This window comes from Nicotiana sylvestris, chromosome 10, assembly GCF_000393655.2.
Source record: "Nicotiana sylvestris chromosome 10, ASM39365v2, whole genome shotgun sequence".
In the NCBI taxonomy this organism is placed as follows: Eukaryota; Viridiplantae; Streptophyta; class Magnoliopsida; order Solanales; family Solanaceae; genus Nicotiana; species Nicotiana sylvestris.
The window spans coordinates 158706755-158725231 of NC_091066.1; the positions used below are offsets into that span (position 1 = coordinate 158706755).

At 40.8% G+C, this 18477-nt stretch overlaps 1 protein-coding gene across 1 annotated transcript in view; it reads left to right on the forward strand.

The window, feature by feature from the left end:
- Positions 1-1717: 1717 nt before the first annotated feature.
- Positions 1718-18477, forward strand: part of LOC138880172 (uncharacterized) — a 56097-nt gene continuing 39337 nt past the window's right edge. Inside the window, exon 1 of the mRNA XM_070159844.1 lies at positions 1718-1805. Within this exon, the coding sequence (XP_070015945.1) occupies positions 1718-1805 (88 nt within the window). The remainder of the gene's footprint in view (positions 1806-18477) is intronic.

The window sequence follows — 18477 nt, forward strand, 5'->3', positions numbered from 1 at the left end:
ACTCATAATGACCATATCGAGTCCTGAAAGCTGTCTTAAGAATATCTGAGTCCCTAATCTTCAACTGGTGATAACCTGAATGGAGATCAATTTTGGAGAACACTATCGCTCCTTGAAGCTGGTCGAATAAATCATCGATGCGAGGCAAAGGACACCTATTCTTAATTGTCACCTTGTTCAATTGCCTATAATCATTGCACAGTCTCATAGTGTTATCCTTCTTCTTCACAAATAAAACCTGCGCACCCCAAGATGACACACTAGGCCGAATGAACCCTTTATCAAGGAGTTCCTGAAGCTGCTCCTTTAATTCTTTCAACTCCGCTGATGCCATATGATACGGTGGAATAGAGATGGGTTGAGTACCTGGCACTAGGTCAATATCAAAATCAATATCCCTGTCTGGTGGCATGCCCGACAGGTCTGCTGGAAACACATCGGGAAAATTCCTCACAACTGGAACAGAATCAATACTGGGAGTCTCAACACCGACATCCCTCACGAAGGCTAGATACAAAAGACAACCCTTCCCAACCATACGCTGGGCTTTCAAGAATAAGATCACTCTACTAGGAACATAATAAGTCACACCTCGCCACTCGATCCATGGCACACCCGGTATAGCCAATGTGACTGTCTTAGCATGACAGTCTAGAATAGCATGATATGGAGATAGCCAATTCATGCCCGAAATGACATCAAAATACACCATACACAATAATAAAAGAACCACACAGGTCTCCACACTCCCAATAGTCACCACACACGATTGGTACACATGGTCTACAATAACAGTATCGCCCACTAGGGTAGATACATGAACAAGTAAAGAAAAAAACTCATGGGGCGTACCCAAATAGCGAGCAAAGTATGATGACACATAAGAAAAGGTGGAATCGGGATCAAATAATATAGAGGCATCTCTGTTGTAGACTAAAACAATACTTGTAATAACAGCATCTGAAGCAATAGCATTGGGTCTTCTTGGAAGTTCATAAAAAATGGATCTGACCACCACCTGATCGACCTCCCCCTCTAGGCGACCCCTAACATACTGACCTCCACCCCTAGCTGGCTGGGCAGGTAGAGGTGAAGTAACTGGCACTGAAGCTAATGACTGACCCCTCTGCTAAGATGAGCTCACAAGACGACAAGGGCACTGCCTCTACATATGACCCATCTCACCACACTCATAACAACTCCCAGGTGCTGGAGAATGGGACTGAAGGGAACCCCTCGCACTCGAGTGACTAGCAGATGCACTCGGCATAGAAGAGCCCTGGACTGATGGAGCACGAGACGAACTCTAAGCTAGAAGGGCACTAAGTGATGACTGGCCCTGATGAGAACCATGGCCCGATAACGCCCCATGATAACCTGGGCGAGCTGGCTGAGCATGCCTGAATGGACGACCTCTGCCATGCTAAAACTGACCCCTCGAAGGAGTACCACTGTAACTACCAAATCCTCGAGGCCTCTTGGCCTCCTTCTCCTCTCGCTCCTGGTGAAGAGCACACTTAATCTCGCGGGCAATATCCATAACCTCCTCGAACGTAGCACCAATCACCCTCTCCCTGGTCATGAGAATACGAAACTAATAAGTGAGGCCATCAACAAACCTCCTAATTCTCTCTCTATATGTCGGAACCATCCAAATAGCATGACGAGATAACTCGGACAACCTCATCTCGTACTGTGTCACAATCATCTCTCCCTAATGCAACCACTCAAACTCTCTACGCTGCTCTTCTCTGTAGGACTGCAGCACATACTTCTCCAGAAAGAGAACGGAAAACTGCTGCCAGGTAAGTGGTGCTGCACCAATAGGCCTATGCCTCTCAAAAGCCTCCCACCAAGTAAAGGCAGCTCCAGAAAACTGATAAGTAGTGAAGCGACCCCGCTGGTCTCCAGAATACCCGCTGTACGAAGCATCCTTTAATACTTATCTAAGAAACCCTGGGTATCCTCACCCTCTAAACCACTGAAGGTCGGAGGCTGCAATCTACCACACCTCTCCAACCTACGCTACTCATCCTTCGGCATAGCATGAACTACATAGTCCTGAGCAGCTGCAAACGGCTGGGCTAGATGTGCCCCCATCATTTGAAGTCCCTATACGACCTGCTTAGGTGTGCAAGCGGCGGGAGTCTGATTGCCTCCCCCCCTGAGAAGTAGTTGCGACTGTAGTAGTTGAAACCGCTTGAGCTAGGCTAGTGCAAACTAATAAGATCTGATACAAGGCCTCCTGAAGACCCAGAATCACAATGGGCATAGCTGGTGTATGAGCTAGTGCTGCAGGAGCGTCCATAACTTGGACCTGATCCTAACTGGGGCATCTGGTGGATCTGCAGGTGCTGATGTAGCTGCTCTGCCCCTACCACGACCACGACCGCATCATCGGCCTCTGGTATCCATGGCCGGTGGTACTGGTGGTCGTCCATCCTGACCGGTAGCGTGTGTCCTCACCATTTGTGAGAGAATAGAATAATAGAAGTTTAGAACTCGGATCAACAAGTTCGCACGACAAGAATTTCAAGAATATGAAACTTTTCCTAAAGGTTGTGCAGCTTCTCGAGGATAAATACGGACGTCTCTGTTCCAATCTGCGAGACTCTACTAAACTTGCTCTTGACTCGTGAGACCTATGTAACCTAGGATCTAATACCAATTTGTCAGGACCCTAAACCTAGACCCGATCGTGATGGCCCTCTTGTGAAGACAAGACCAACCAACTATCCCCAATTCAATGTTAAACAGTTAAACAACAGGAAAACAATCTAAAACATGATAAAATAATCCAACGTAGCAGATAATGTCATAAATACGCGGAAGAACGACCCAACATAGCCCGAAACTGGGGTGTCACTAGTCATAAGCATATATAAATCCTACTACAAATCCGATAAGTCTATAAACTATTGCAAATATCTGATAAGAGATAGAAAAGATAAAGAAGTAGAAACACGGGTCTGCGAACGTCAAGAAGCTACCTCGTGAACTTTGAATGTCCGCCAGGTGCTCTAAACTCGTACTGGCATGATCATCAATGCCTGAATCTGCACACAGGGGTGTAGGGAGTAAAGTGAGTACTCCAACTCAATTAGTAACAAATGTAAATAAGGACTGAAAGTAAGAAATCACGTAAGACACAAACCATTCCATAATGAAGCAGTAAAACCATTTAATATTAGTAAAATAGTGAAAGATAAGTAAAATCCTTTAACTCAAATGTAGTTACATAAAAATCTTTTTTCAATAATTAAGCAGGTAATTGACGGTCAACTATGAAAAAGTAAACATATAAAGTCTCGCCCTTCGGGCACTGTATCAATAAATCAGCCCCTCGGGCAACATCTCAGAATAGTACCAACCCTTCGGGCAATCACATAGAACAATACCAGCTCCTCGGGCTCAATCTCATATCACAATGGGTACCCGCGCTCACTGGGGTATAAAGACTCTGCGCTCCCCACGAGTCCATACATATCAAAAGTTCTGAAATCCGACCTCAAATGGTCCTTCAAATCCCCCAAGCAAAGGTCTAAGTTTCCAAGCCCTAGTTTCCCCAATTTTTACCCTTAATTTCCATGATTTCTAGCTCTAATCCATGAAGTAATAGAATAGGAACGAGTTTTAGGTCCAAATCCCTAACCTCAATGAAGTTCCCTTGAAATCCCTCTTTCAAATCGTCCAGAAAGCTCTAAAATAGCTCAAATTCGCGAATGCCACAATTTATACCTTTTGCCTAGGCCTTTTCACACCTGCGACACAATACCCACTTCTAAGGTACCGCATATGCGGCTAAATTACCGCTTCTACGATAAACTCTCCGCACCTGCGCCTTCGTAGGTGCGGTCACATTACCACATCTACGGTTCCTGACAATTCCTCCAAAATCCGCTTCTACGGCTCCTCTTCTGCACGTGCGGCGTGGCACCTGTGTCCCCAATCCGCAGGTGCAAAAATACTAGAAGCAACTGTGTGATGACCCGGCTGGTCATATTAATAATTAACGCCCCAATCCCTTATTAACTGCTTTCCCCAAGTTTATTTCTCCTAATGTGATTTGTTGGGATGCTCGATTTTGAGTTTTGGGGAGTTTTGGAACACTTAGTCCCTAAATGAGAGCTTAAGTGTTGGAAAGTTGATCGTAGTCAAATCAGGGTAAAGACTGACTCAGAATGGAAATCTGATGGTTTCGTTAGCTTTGTTGGGTGATTTTGGGGGTTAGCATGTTCGGACTGTGCTTTGGAGGTCCGTAGCTAATTTAGGCTTGAAATGCCGAAAATTGAATTTTGGAAGTTTCTAGTTCAATACTGAGATTTTTATCCGAGGGTCAGAATAAAATTCGAGAGTTGCAGTAGTTCCGTTATGTCATTTGGGATGTGTGTACAAAATTTCAGGTCATTTGGACGTGTTTTGGTTGGGTTTTTGATCAAAAACGGAATTCGAAATATTTTGGAAAGCTTAGGCTTGAATCAGATTTGTTTTGGTTGATTTGATGTCGTTTGAGGTGTTTTGAAGATTTGTACAAGTTTGAATAAGGTTTTCAGATATGTTGGTGCTTTTGGTTGAGGTTCCGGGGGCCTCGAGTATGTTTCGGATGCTTAACGGATCATTTTTAGTTATTAAAAAGTTGCAAAATTGCAGGTTCAGCTGTTGCAGATATTTACTCTTCGCGTTCGCGAGTGGACCCTTGTGTTCATGAAGAGTTAGTGGAGGTTAGTGAAATTTTAGCCTTCGCGTTCGCGAGGAAGGCTCCGCGTTCGCGTAGGGCTCGATACTTATGAACCGCGTTTGCGGTTGGTCTTCGCGTTCACATAGGTGGAAAATTGGCTCCGTAGAATTTACTCATCGCATTCGCGAGTCCTTGTCGCGTTCGCGTAAGAGGACTTTTGGTCAACGTCATTTTTATGCTTCGCAAACGCGAGGCCTTAACTGCATTCACGAAGAAGGAATTATATGCCTGGGCAGAATGTTTTAAAAGGGTTATTTCGTGAATTTTAGCCTAGTTTCCTCCATTGAAATTTTGAAGCTTTTAAGAGAGATTTTTGAGTTTAAGAGGCCTTTAAATGAGGGTTTGAGGGGTCATTTGGACTCCGATTTCAGTGTTCTTGTTATGTATAGACTCGTGAGAGTACGAGGTTTTTGAAAAGTTTCACCTGATTCCGAGACGTGGGACTAAGGCGCATTTTGCTCATTTTACATAATTTCGCGTATTAGCTTAGAGTTTAATTGTAGAATCAGTTACTTGAAGTGTTATTTAAATTATGCAATTGAATTGAATAAATTTGGGTCATTTGGAGTCGAGTACTCGTGGCAAGAGTGTGGTTTTGGATTGATTATTGAGCTGGTTCGAGGTAAGTGGCTTGTCTAACCTTGTGTGGGGGACTTTTCCTTAGGATTGGTATTGTGATAATTGAAATGCCTTGTACATGAGGTGACGAGTGCGTACTTGTGCTAATTGTCGAAAATTCGGTTTTCATTAAGTAACTTTAATTGTGTTTTCCCTTTCTATTTATGTTACTTGCACCTTTAAACCTGTTGTTAGTTAGAGAAGCATGTCTAATTGGCTTAATTTCTTTATTTTCTTTAATTGCCTTATTTGTATTACGTGAAGCATGCTAGGTTAGAATTGTATGTGTTACCTTGTTATGAAGTTGAGTTTATTTGAGTATTCTTTGCTCCATTGTTGTGTGTTTTACTTTGGGACTACGGGACGACATCCTGGGAGATCCCTTGTACGCATTTACAATTTGAGCTGAATGGTGGGATATAGAGAGATCCCTAGCACGTATATTCAGGATACCAAGAGATCCCTAGCATATATTGAGGATACCGAGAGATCCTCGGGATACCAAAAGTTCCCTAGCATATATTGAGGATACCAAGAGATCCTCGAGATACCAAGAGATTCCTAGCATATATTGAGGATACCAAGAGATCCCTAGCATACATTGAGGATACCAAGAGATCCCTAGCATATATTGAGGATACCGAGAGGTCCTCGCGATACCAAGAGATCCTATCATATTTTGAGGATACAAAGAGATTCTCAGGATACCAAGAGATCCCTAGCATACATTGAAGATGCTGAGAGATACTCGAGATACCAAGAGATCCCTGGCACATATTGAGGATACTAAGAGATCCTCGGGATACCAAGAGATCCCCGGTTGTCATCCTTGTTATGAGTGGTACTTCCTTGTGGTTTGCCTTCATCTCTGTTTCCGTTATTGTACTCTTATTATCCTGTATAGATTCTTGCTGTAGATTCTCAATTGCACTGCTTATCTTATCTTGTCATCTTTATATTTTATTTAACATCAGTAGGGCCCTGACCTTCCTCGTCACTACCCAACTAAGATTAGGCTTGGCACTTACTGAGTACTGATGTGATGTACTCATGCCCCTTCTGTGCATGTTTTCAAGTGGAGATCCAGGTACCACTACTCAGGACTATCATCCTTAAGGAGGCGATTGCTCTAGAGACTTCGAGGTACATCTGTCGCGTCCGCAGATCGAGAAGTCCCTTTCTATTCCTGCTTTAGGTATTTAGCCCTTCTGTATTTTTCTGTTCTTATTAGACATTCCAGATTTAGATTCATGTAGTATTGATCTTAGCTTGTGATTCATGGGTTTCCAGGTCTTGGATTTATGTTTGGTGTTGAGAGTTAAACAGGGTGTATGTCGAGCAACACATTTAAACATTGTTACTTCTTTATTTATGTTTTAAATTGTTTACTTCCGCAAATTTTGGTTTTTCTTCCGCATATTAGGCCTACATAGTCGTACAAACTAGGTGCCATCATGATGGTTCACGGAGGGCGAACCGGGGTCGTGATAAGTTGGTATTAGAGCTCTAGGTTCATAGGAGCCATGGATCACATGTCGGTTTATTAGAGTCTTGCTGATCGGTACGGATATGTTTGTACTTATCTACGAGAGGCTATGTAACCGTTAGGAAAATTCCACTTTATTTGATTTCCCTGTCGTGCGAGATTTTTGACATCACGAATTCTGTACTTCTATCTTCTATTCTCTCAGTGATGGTGAGGACACGCGCTACGTGAAATGATCAGGCACCCGCGCCCTTGCGAGAGTCACCAAAATTCGGGGTCAAGGTAAAGGCCGAAGATGCGCACGCGCACGCGATGAAGCAAGAGCACCTGCGCGAGCTGCCATCGAGGAGCCACTAGCAGTTCCAGCCAGAGCCCAGGCACTGGATGCGCCTACTGCTATTACTGCTCTAGCCTTTCAGGAGACATTTGCACAGTTCTGAGCATGTTTGGTATGTTAGTTCAGGAAGGGTTAATTCAGGTTGTACCAACTACTTCACAGATCGGGGAAGGGACCCCGATTCCACCACCCCCACACTAGAGCATCAAGTTCCCATTGTTCAAGTTCTAGGTGTCATGGCGACACAACTTGTGGTCCTAGTTCAGTGGGTCGTGAGGACCTCTCGCTGAGTAGAGGACAGGTGGATCTAGGAGAGAAAGGACAGATGAGGTTAGGAGAAAGAGTATAGGGAAGTAAGGAGACCTTATAGACTGGAGAGACCTATTGGTCCTTATTTTGGAGAAAGAGTATAGCATGGTAGAGTTTTTGTGGGTCAGCCGACTCAGTTTGTATCTCAAATTTCACACAGTGTTTCAGGTGTTCAGAGGTGTTGGGGTACCCGTACCGCATAGTTACCACTACCACGTCCTCCTAGAGCTTGTATTGAGTGTGGTGACACACGCCATGTGGTGAGGGATTGCCCCAGACTTGGTAGTGTCGCACCTCCTTTTTACCGCGCCCGCGGGGCGCGTGGGGGAGTTTTCTCCAATTGAAGGACAGTCGAAACGGGATTTATTTAATTATTTTAGAGTCGCCACCTGGGAATTTTAAGGCGTCCCAAGTCACCAATTTTAATCCCTGAATCGAGGAGAATATGACTCTGTTTATTATTCTGCGAACCAGAAATCCTGAGTAAGGAATTCTGTTAATCCGGAAGAAGGTGTTAGGCATTTCCGAATTCCGTGGTTCTAGCACGGTCGCTTAACTGTTTTTATTATTGGCTTAATTATCTTGATTTTACTAAATACGTTTTTATTGCATGATTTTACTACCGCTTTTTTACTTATTGTTTACAATTATATGGACGAATTACGCGTACGTATATTCGTATTATATACTTTTTATAATTATCGGGGATCATGCCACGCGTACGTGTACACAATAAAATTGTCCATGTTATAGTTTTTATAAAAAATATATGTTCGAAATTTAAAATAAAATCAGGAACATCATCACCCTTTTTATTTAAATAATGAACTGCACACCTCGGGTTATATGAAATTATTTTAACATCCTTGGAAAAATCCTTTTCTTAAATATTCGCTCGAAATTACGCGTACGCATAATCCGAATTTGCTTTTTAAAAAATAATCAGGGCACGCGAACGTATCCCTAATTGCGTAAAATTTTTGTAATAATATTATGGATTTTCCACAAAATTGTTTATTATATCTACACATTTTTTATATGAAATTCCTGTAAAATTCATATTTTAGGGGATGCCTTTAAATTCTTAAAAGAATTCACAATTTATTAAGTATTGCCCGTTGACTATAATTTCCGAGTATTAATTATGTTCATCCCAAGACTATTCAAATTCAAAGTAAAATAAGAACATGATTAATACTATTCTTCACAAATACAACATATACATATACCAAAGGATGAATGCCATATGAAACTCACAAAAATAATTTATGAAGGGAAGAAGTATTTTTGAACAATTTTTATTTATTTTAATTAGTGCAAATTCTACTTTTATTTACCATTGATATAAAGTGTTGCGATTTGTTCTTATACATATCACCTCATTCTCACATGCTTGTTTTTTATCCAGAATTATAATTGCTCAGTTTATTTATAACGATAAATAATCAAATTGATGAGAAAAGAGTTATTATTCAAATTGATTCAATTCGAATTGTATTACATACAACATAGTTGTACGCCTAAACATTCATAATATTCTTAACATCATGACGAGCTATACCAACTCACTTTACTCATATGATTATACCTGTCATCATACCATATAATAACTTATACCAATCTAAACAAAATCATATTTGTTACAAGATATACTACTAATGTAACTTCTTAATATTTCCATTCTACTTTACATTTAGCTAATGGTATTATGGGATGTAATCAATGGCCCATTTTTATGCCTTACTCCCTGTTTTGACAATTCACATATACCTATACCAATGAGATTTCGGAATGGCTAACATTATTACAAAGCTTTATATGAATTTCAAAATAAGACAATTAACTCATAGCTATCAAATTGAATTCACTACTAGTTAACTAACATGAAACAAAAAAAATGAAATTTAAACTAATGAACTTGGACAATTGGAAACAGAATTGCAATTCAGGCTTCATGGATTTGTCATGTTGAATCTCTTTTCAACATAAAATTCAAAAGATAAGTACCTGGAAATGAAGGTAGAAGAAGTAAATTTCAGCAGTAGCAGCAGTAACAAAATACTGGCAGAATATCAGTATTTCCACAGATTTGAGCAATAACAAGACCCGAGAAACCCAGATTCACAAGAGTAAAGCTTCTTAAAGAACTTCAGATTTTAAAACCAAATAGTATCAGTACACAGACCCGGACAGATTCCAAAAAGAACAACAAAGTCAGATTCCTAAATCAGATTTCTTCTTCTTTCAAAATCAGATTTTTCTTCTTAAAATCTTTCTGTTTTAAAATCTGCCTTTATCAGATTTTTCTCTTTCAAAATGTGCCCTCAAATCTGATTTTTTTTTCTTTCAAAAAAAAAAATCTCTCTTATCAGATTTTTCTCTTTCAAAAATCTGACTGAAAACTCTCTTTTTTCCTTGTTTTTCTTTCTTCCAAAGAGCTCCCTTAAATCAGTCCCAATCCTCCTCTATTTATACAAGGTTGTCCTATACCCTTCTAGTGCTGCCAGGGCCCTTTTCTCCTTTAAAAAAAATCAGAAAAGTTCCATTAAAACTACTTTTGAATACTTTAAATCCTATTGAGTGCTATTATCCTGTTTTCAGCAGCCCATTATCCCTTGTTCCCCATTAGTATCTTAAATTATAGCCATTAACATCCCACTTTCAGTCCACTATTCTATCACATTACCCTTACTGTTCTGTCCCAAAAATGTCCCAGAATTCCTACTGTAATTACTGTTATTACTGCCTTAAATTCAGAATCTAACAATACAGATTTTAAAATCTGTTTAAGTAGTTATAACCAATCCTATGATTTGAGACAGTACATCACATTTATGCACAAGAGTTGAATTTAAATAGATGATTCTCAATTGAGTACTGAACCTGAATAACACACACTAACATTACACAGAACATGCAGGATTATTTCAACTGAGATTCAAAACTGAACCAAAAAGCAAACAAATACAAGAGCATTGTCAATATACTGACAATGCTCAGAAATCAACATATACACCGCATTCATTTGAATTTACTGGTTTATTAAACAAGAACCAACTGATTAACAATAACTAATTAAATGGTTATAGCAAAATAATCTACTCAAAACAGGTTGTCTCAGTCAACATTTTCAGAAGCAAGATTCACAATACAACTAATCGACGAACTTAATCGAGTCGATTACACACATTGTACATAATCACAATCAACAGAAACAATTCACATTTAGAATCAAGTAGACGGGTAGGGGACAGTATAACAAAATTTGACTAGAAAATTATGAAAAATTAAACAAACTAATGAAACGAACATAGAATACACGTAGAATGCACATAAGAAACAGAAATTACCTCTGAACCTTCAAATTCAACCGGACTCAACTCAATTTGGATTTGGACTTTGTTTGAAATCAAACAGACCTTAGTCGAAGTATTTTCTATTGAAAATACTTTGACTAAGGTCGATTAAACCTCAATCTTTCGTCTGAAGTGCACAGAATCCAAAAGTCTGGTATTTCTAGGGTTTTAGAAGGTTCGATTTGGGACTTAACCATTTCTGGTCAGATTCGAGGGGGACCAAATACAACACAAAGGTGAGGGTAGACTAGGGGTCATTTGGTGTCAGTTTAGAACGGATCTGAGTTTGTTCTTGTTTGGTCCGAATCTTCAAAAGAAGATTCGAGAAGCTCGGAACTGATTCGAGCCAAACAAACATAATATCCATAACAAGGCATGTTAGGGGGTACCATGGCGTGAACTAGGGGTTGTTTGGTTTAGATCTAAACTCGGCTCGAATCTTCAAATGAAGATTCAAGAACCTTCAAGAAGATTCGAGCCAAGTGGCTAGCATATCTGGATAGAGGATGTTCAGGGGGTTCTAGGGTGTTATTTTGGTGACCGGCGGCGTTGTTGCCACCGGGTTTCAGGCGGTGGGATCCTAGGGCGGCTAGGGTTAGGGGTGAGTTTCGGTAGGGACGATGAATTGGGAAGGAGGGGGGGTTTGGCTAGGGGGGCCGGGGTAAGGTTTTGGTCCTTATATGGGGGTGGGGTGGATTAATCTTGACCGTTGGATCAATGAGAATAGATGGCCAGGATTAGTTCACTTAGCCAAACGGTGTCGTTTGGATTACTGCTGGGGTCGGGCTGAATCGGGGCACTGTGTCGGGTAATGGATATGGGTTAAGGTTCGTGGGATCTCAGCCGTTGGTTGGCTTTGATCCAACGATCCCTGATAAACTACAATCAAATGATGTCGTTTTGACTCGTTTGATTTGGATCGGTGCCTGGGTTGCCTGATTGGGCTGAAGGGGGAGTAATTTGGTTTTGGGCCTGGATTTTAATCCAGGTCCAATTTTTATTTTACAACTTATTTTATTTTATTCCATTTTATTATTAATTAATAAAATCCTAATCAAAAATTATAAAAACAAAATTATCATTACAATAATACTAATTATCTTTAAATAACCATTAACACGTAGATAAATCATTAATCACATAACGACACATTTAAAAATAGAACGAATGCATATTTTTTGTGATTTTATTTAAATTATCTTTCAAATGCATAATTAAATCCTATATGCATGCAACATGTATTTTATTTTAATTTTCATTTCATTATGACGAAGTAAGCATTTATGAACATAACACAAATATTTAACACCACGCAAATTCAAAAATTACACAGTAAAAGAAATTTATTTTATTTTTTGATTTATTTTGGAGTAGTTTTCGTAAGGCAAAAATCACGTGCTCACAGCTGCCCCTCTTTGTGCGGAAACTCGAAGAGTTTTCGTGCAAAGATAAAGTGAGCGGATACGAGCGATTTTTGCCCGTTCAAATACTCCGTGGGAAGCATTTTTTGAAAGATTTGACCGAACCTCTGCTTCAAAGGTTTCCTACATATCCTTGGCTATAAAGGAATCAGGTCAATGTAGTTCGGGAAGTTTTGGGTAGCTGGGACTACCGTGGGACTGTGATGTTACTGCTGCTTCGTGCTGTTTTTACTGCTTGCTGACCTCCTTATTACACCTTACTTCAAAGGTAATACAAAAACTAAACTAGATTATGGTACAGGAATTATAAAAAATCTTATCTAGATCATGCCCTTGCGTTTCTTGTTGTCTTGATATCTTGGTGACTCTTGGGCATTTGGCTTATTCCGTATTCTTTTTCATTATGTCCCGTATTTTCTTTTGGGACTCTTGTTGTTTCTTGCTGGGGATTTTGTTGGACTCCTCTGCTTTATTGATTCTAAATGTGCTCCTTTATCATATGAGCGGGCTTTTGATTTCAACACTTCAATTGTTTTCCCTCGTTCTCCAGGTGGGTGCCTTGACTGCTTCTTTTCTTTCTTCATCCTCGTTCTCCAGGTGGACGCCTGACTTCTTTTTAACTTCTTCATCCTCATTCTCCAGGTGGACGCCTGACTTCTTTTTAACTTCTTCATCCTCATTCTCCAGGTGGACGCCTGACTTCTTTAATTCTTATCCTCATTCTCCAGGTGGACGCCTGATTTCTTCAGTTCTTTGTCCTCATTCTCCAGGTGGACACCTAAATTCTTCAATTCTTATCCTCGTTCTCCAGGTGGACGCCTGACTTCTTTAATTCTTATCCTCGTTCTCCAGGAGGACGCCTGACTTCTTTAATTCTTATCCTCGTTCTCCAGGTGGACGCCTGACTTCTTCAATTCTCATCCTCATTCTCCAGGTGGACGCCTGATTTCTTTTTAATTTCTTATCCTCATTCTCCAGGTGGACGCCTGATTTCTTCAATTCTTTGTCCTCATTCTCCAGGTGGACGCCTGAATTCATTAATTCTAATCCTCATTCTCCAGGTGGACGCCTGACTTCTTCTTTTCTCATCCTCATTCTCCAGGTGGACGCCTGACTTCTTCAATTCTCATCCTCATTCTCCAGGTGGCCGCCTGACTTTTTTTAATTCTCATCCTCATTCTCCAGGTGGACGCCTGACTTCTTTAATTCTTCATCCTCATTCTCCAGGTGGACGCCTGACTTCTTTAATTCTCATCCTCATTCTCCAGGTGGACGCCTGACTTCTTTAATTCTCATCCTCATTCTCCAGGTGGACGCCTGACTTCTTTAATTCTCATCCTCATTCTCCAGGTGGACGCCTGACTTCTTCTTTTCTCATCCTCATTCTCCAGGTGGACGCCTGACTTCTTTAATTCTCATCCTCATTCTCCAGGTGGACGCCTGACTTCTTCTTTTCTCATCCTCATTCTCCAGGTGGACGCCTGACTTCTTTAATTCTCATCCTCATTCTCCAGGTGGACGCCTGACTTCTTCTTTTCTCATCCTCATTCTCCAGGTGGACGCCTGACTTCTTTAATTCTCATCCTCATTCTCCAGGTGGACGCCTGACTTCTTCTTTTCTCATCCTCATTCTCCAGGTGGACGCCTGACTTCTTTAATTCTCATCCTCATTCTCCAGGTGGACGCCTGACTTCTTCTTTTCTCATCCTCATTCTCCAGGTGGACGCCTGACTTCTTTAATTCTCATCCTCATTCTCCAGGTGGACGCCTGACTTCTTCTTTTCTCATCCTCATTCTCCAGGTGGACGCCTGACTTCTTTAATTCTCATCCTCATTCTCCAGGTGGACGCCTGACTTCTTTAATTCTCATCCTCATTCTCCAGGTGGACGTCTGACTTCTTTAATTCTTCATCCTCATTCTCCAGGTGGAGGCCTGACTTCTTTAATTCTCGTCCTCATTCTCCAGGTGGACGCCTGATTTCTTTAATTCTAACAGGTATTTCCTGACACAAATATTGTCTTTGCCCCTGTTTTAAATCAAAGAAAACTTCGTTAGTTTAAAGCAGGGTGGTTAACTGGGGTATTCTTGCCGATGGTGAGGCTTCTCTTCGTCTCTTTTTTATTGCCTTGGAATGGTTGAAAAAGACCGTTTTGTCCTTGTAATTGATCCTTGACTATAGGATTTCCCTCTGTATGTTTTCCTTCAAATCCTTTTAACTGTAATCATATGTCCCTTCTGACTTTGCTGATCCACTTTTGATTTCACTTTTCTTACACCAATATCTTTTTATCTCCCGCCTTTCATGGCCGTATTTTGCATCATGTAACCTTGAATCTTGGTAGTATACCTTGACATTCCTTCTTATTTGTTTGGAATAAAACTTATCTCAAAGCTTTAGAAAAGTAAGATTATTAGTGACGAAACGCGCTGATTTCGACAATTATAGAATGAAAAGAAAAATCCAAATTTGGATGACTGTCGGAGAAGGAATAAAACTTATCTGATTGGAGTTACTGACGCCAATGATCAAGGTATGCATTTCGGATTAATCAACCCAGTCTTTTAATCAATCTCCTCTCAATTTTATTATTTTCGTTTTCCCCAAAATTTCCATAATTCAACTTCATTTTTCATTTCACAGACCTGTTGGACTTGCAATATCTCAAAGAGTTTTCACCGATAAACCTTCCTCATTTGTTCATTTCTCACTTCCTTTTTGCCTTATGGTGCCTACGAAGGTTTTCACCAATAAGACTCTCTCATTTTTACTTTTCTCTCAACTTCCGTCACCTTATGGTGCCCGTGTGGGTTTTCACCTATAAGAATCTCTCATTTTTACTTTCTTTTCTTGTTTGTACCAGAGTGTTATGAACCATCTTCATTTGCTTGTCTCAGCATTTTTCTAAGATTGATCGAAAGGTCTTTTTGGTATGGGGTTAGAAATGGAAAAGGTATTAAAAGCTAAACAGTTCTTGGTATGGGTTAAAAATTACAACTCTTGGAATCTTTTTCTTATTTGCAATACAGTTTCTTTGCCCCAGTTTTTGATTGGGGTCGCTTGACATAACTTTTTGTGCACATTATGTATATTGTGCACCCTATGACCGAGCCGTGAGGCGCCTACGTATCCTTCTTTGAGGAATCAGGTCAAACGTAGTTCACTAAATAATAGTGATTTTCTCTTCTTTTTTTTTTAAGATTTTATTATTATTATTATTATTATTGTTACTTCAATTTGATTTTCATCGATTCCAAGAGAGGGTAGGAACGAAACAAATATGGCTCAAAAGGGGAAGCAAAGGGTATAGTGTTTGGATAGCAGAATAAATTGCCTTTGTCATTCCAATCTTCGAAATAATGCTAAATACAAACATTCAAAAGTTATGCGTAATATCTCTTTACCGCGTCAGAATTGATCGCCATGTCCATGCATTTGCCTTCAATATCTGTTAAGCATAGTGCACCATTCGACAATACTCTGGTCACAATGAATGGTCCTTGCCAATTCGGGGCAAATTTGCCTTTCGCCTCAACCTGATGTGGAAGAATACGTTTCAGCACATGCTGACCCACTTCAAACTTCCGTGGACGCACCTTTTTGTTATATGCTCTTTCTATTCTTCTTTGATATAATTGACCATGACATACTGCGGCCAATCGTTTTTCATCAATCAAGTTTAACTGTTCCAGACGGGTTTTGACCCATTCATCTTCATCAATCTTTGCTTCGGCGATGATCCGAAGGGAAGGAATCTCAACTTCTACAGGAATTACTGCTTCAGTGCCATATACCAACAAATAAGGAGTTGCTCCTACTGAAGTGCGAACAGTAGTGCGATATCCCAATAATGCAAATGGTAATTTTTCATGCCATTGTTTTGAACCTTCTACCATTTTCCGAAGTATCTTCTTTATGTTTTTGTTGGCTGCCTCTACTGCTCCATTCGCCTTGGGCCGATATGGGGTAGAGTTGCGATGTGTAATCTTAAACTGTTGACATACTTCCTTCATTAAGTTGCTGTTAAGATTAGCACCGTTATCTGTGATGATCACCTTCGGGATTCCGAATCGACATATGATATTTGAGTGGACAAAATCGACCACAACTTTCTTGGTCACTGATTTAAATGTTTTGGCCTCAACCCATTTGGTAAAATAATCAGTGGCTACCAGAATGAACCTATGCCCATTGGATGCTGCCGGCTCAATTGGTCCAATCACATCCATGCCCCAGGCAACGAAGGGCCATGGTGCCGACATTGTGTGCAACTCGGATGGTGGAGAATGAATCAAATCTCCGTGTATCTGGCATTGATGACACTTGCGCACAAAACTGATACAATCTCGCTCCATGGTAAGCCAATAGTAACCAGCTCGGAGGATTTTCTTTGCCAACACATATCCACTCATGTGGGGTCCGCAAACTCCCGAATGTACTTCAGACATGACAGCTGTAGCTTGTCTGGCATCTATGCATCTTAATAATCCAAGATCTGGTGTTCTTTTATACAAAACTCCTCCGCTTAAGAAGAATCCATTTGCCAATCGCCTAATGGTCCTCTTTTGATCTCCTGTGGCTTGTGCGGGATATATCCCCATCCTGATATACTCCTTGATGTCGTGGAACCATGGTTCACCATCAAATTCTTCTTCAACCATATTGCAATAAGCGTGCTGATCGTGGACTTGAATATGTATCGGATCTACATAAGCTTTGTCCGGATGATGCAACATTGATGCCAGGGTAGCCAATGCATCGGCAACCTCATTATGGATTCTTGGAATATGTTGGAACTCCACTGATTGAAACCGCTGACAAAGATCATGTAGACATTGTCGGTATGGTATGAGCTTCAAGTCTCGAGTTTCCCATTCTCCTTGAATTTGATGTACCAAAAGATCCGAATCTCCCATGACTAAGATTTCTCGGATACCCATGTCTGCGGCTAGCCTTAACCCCAAAATGCAAGCTTCATATTCAGCCATATTATTGGTGCAATAAAATCGCAATTGAGCCGTAACAGGATAGTGATGCCCTGTTTCAGAAATGATTACGGCTCCTATCCCGACTCCTTTCATGTTAGCGGCTCCATCAAAGAAAAGTTTCCAGCCAGGTTTTTCAATTCGCTCCACCTCGTCGATATGCATTGTTTCTTCATCAGGAAAATAGGTTTTCAACGGCTCGTATTCCTCATCGACCGGGTTTTCGGCTAAATGATCGGCCAGTGCTTGAGCCTTCATTGCAGTTCGAGTCACATAGATGATGTCAAATTCTGTGAGCAATATCTGCCACTTTGCAAGTCTTCCCGTTGGCATAGGCTTTTGAAAAATGTATTTCAATGGATCCAACCGAGAAATGAGGTAAGTAGTGTAGGATGACAAATAGTGTTTCAATTTTTGAGCTACCCATGTTAGGGCGCAACATGTCTTTTCCAGATGAGTATACTTAACCTCATAAGCTGTGAACTTCTTGCTAAGGTAGTAGATGGCCTGTTCTTTTCTGCCAGTGAGGTCATGCTGCCCCAATACACAACCAAATGAATTTTCCAAAACCGTCAAGTAAAGAATCAAAGGTCTTCCTGGCTCTGGCGGGACCAACACGGGTGGGTTCGACAAATACCCTTTTATTTTATCGAACGCTTCTTGACACTCATCGGTCCATTTGACCGCAGCATCCTTTTTCAACAATTTGAAAATTGGCTCACAGGTTGTTGTGAGCTGAGCAATAAAGCTGCTGATGTAATTTAACCTTCCCAGCAAACTCATTACTTCAGTTTTGTTCCTGGGAGGTGGCAATTCTTGGATGGCTTTGATTTTTGATGGGTCTAGCTCGATGCCTCGTCGACTGACTATGAATCCTAGCAACTTTCCAGATGGAACTCCAAATGCACATTTGGCAGGGTTAAGCTTGAGGTTGTACCTGCGAAGTCTTAAGAAGAACTTCCTCAAATCCCCAACGTGGTCGGCCTGATGCTTTGATTTTATGATCACATCGTCCACGTATACCTCAATCTCCTTGTGTATCATATCATGAAACACTGTGGTCATTGCTCTCATATAGGTTGCTCCGGCGTTCTTTAAACCGAATGGCATTACCCGGTAGCAATAAGTTCCCCATGGTGTGATGAATGCCGTCTTTTCTGCATCTTCTTCATCCATTAGAATTTGATGATACCCGGCATAACAATCCACGAAAGACCCTATATCATGC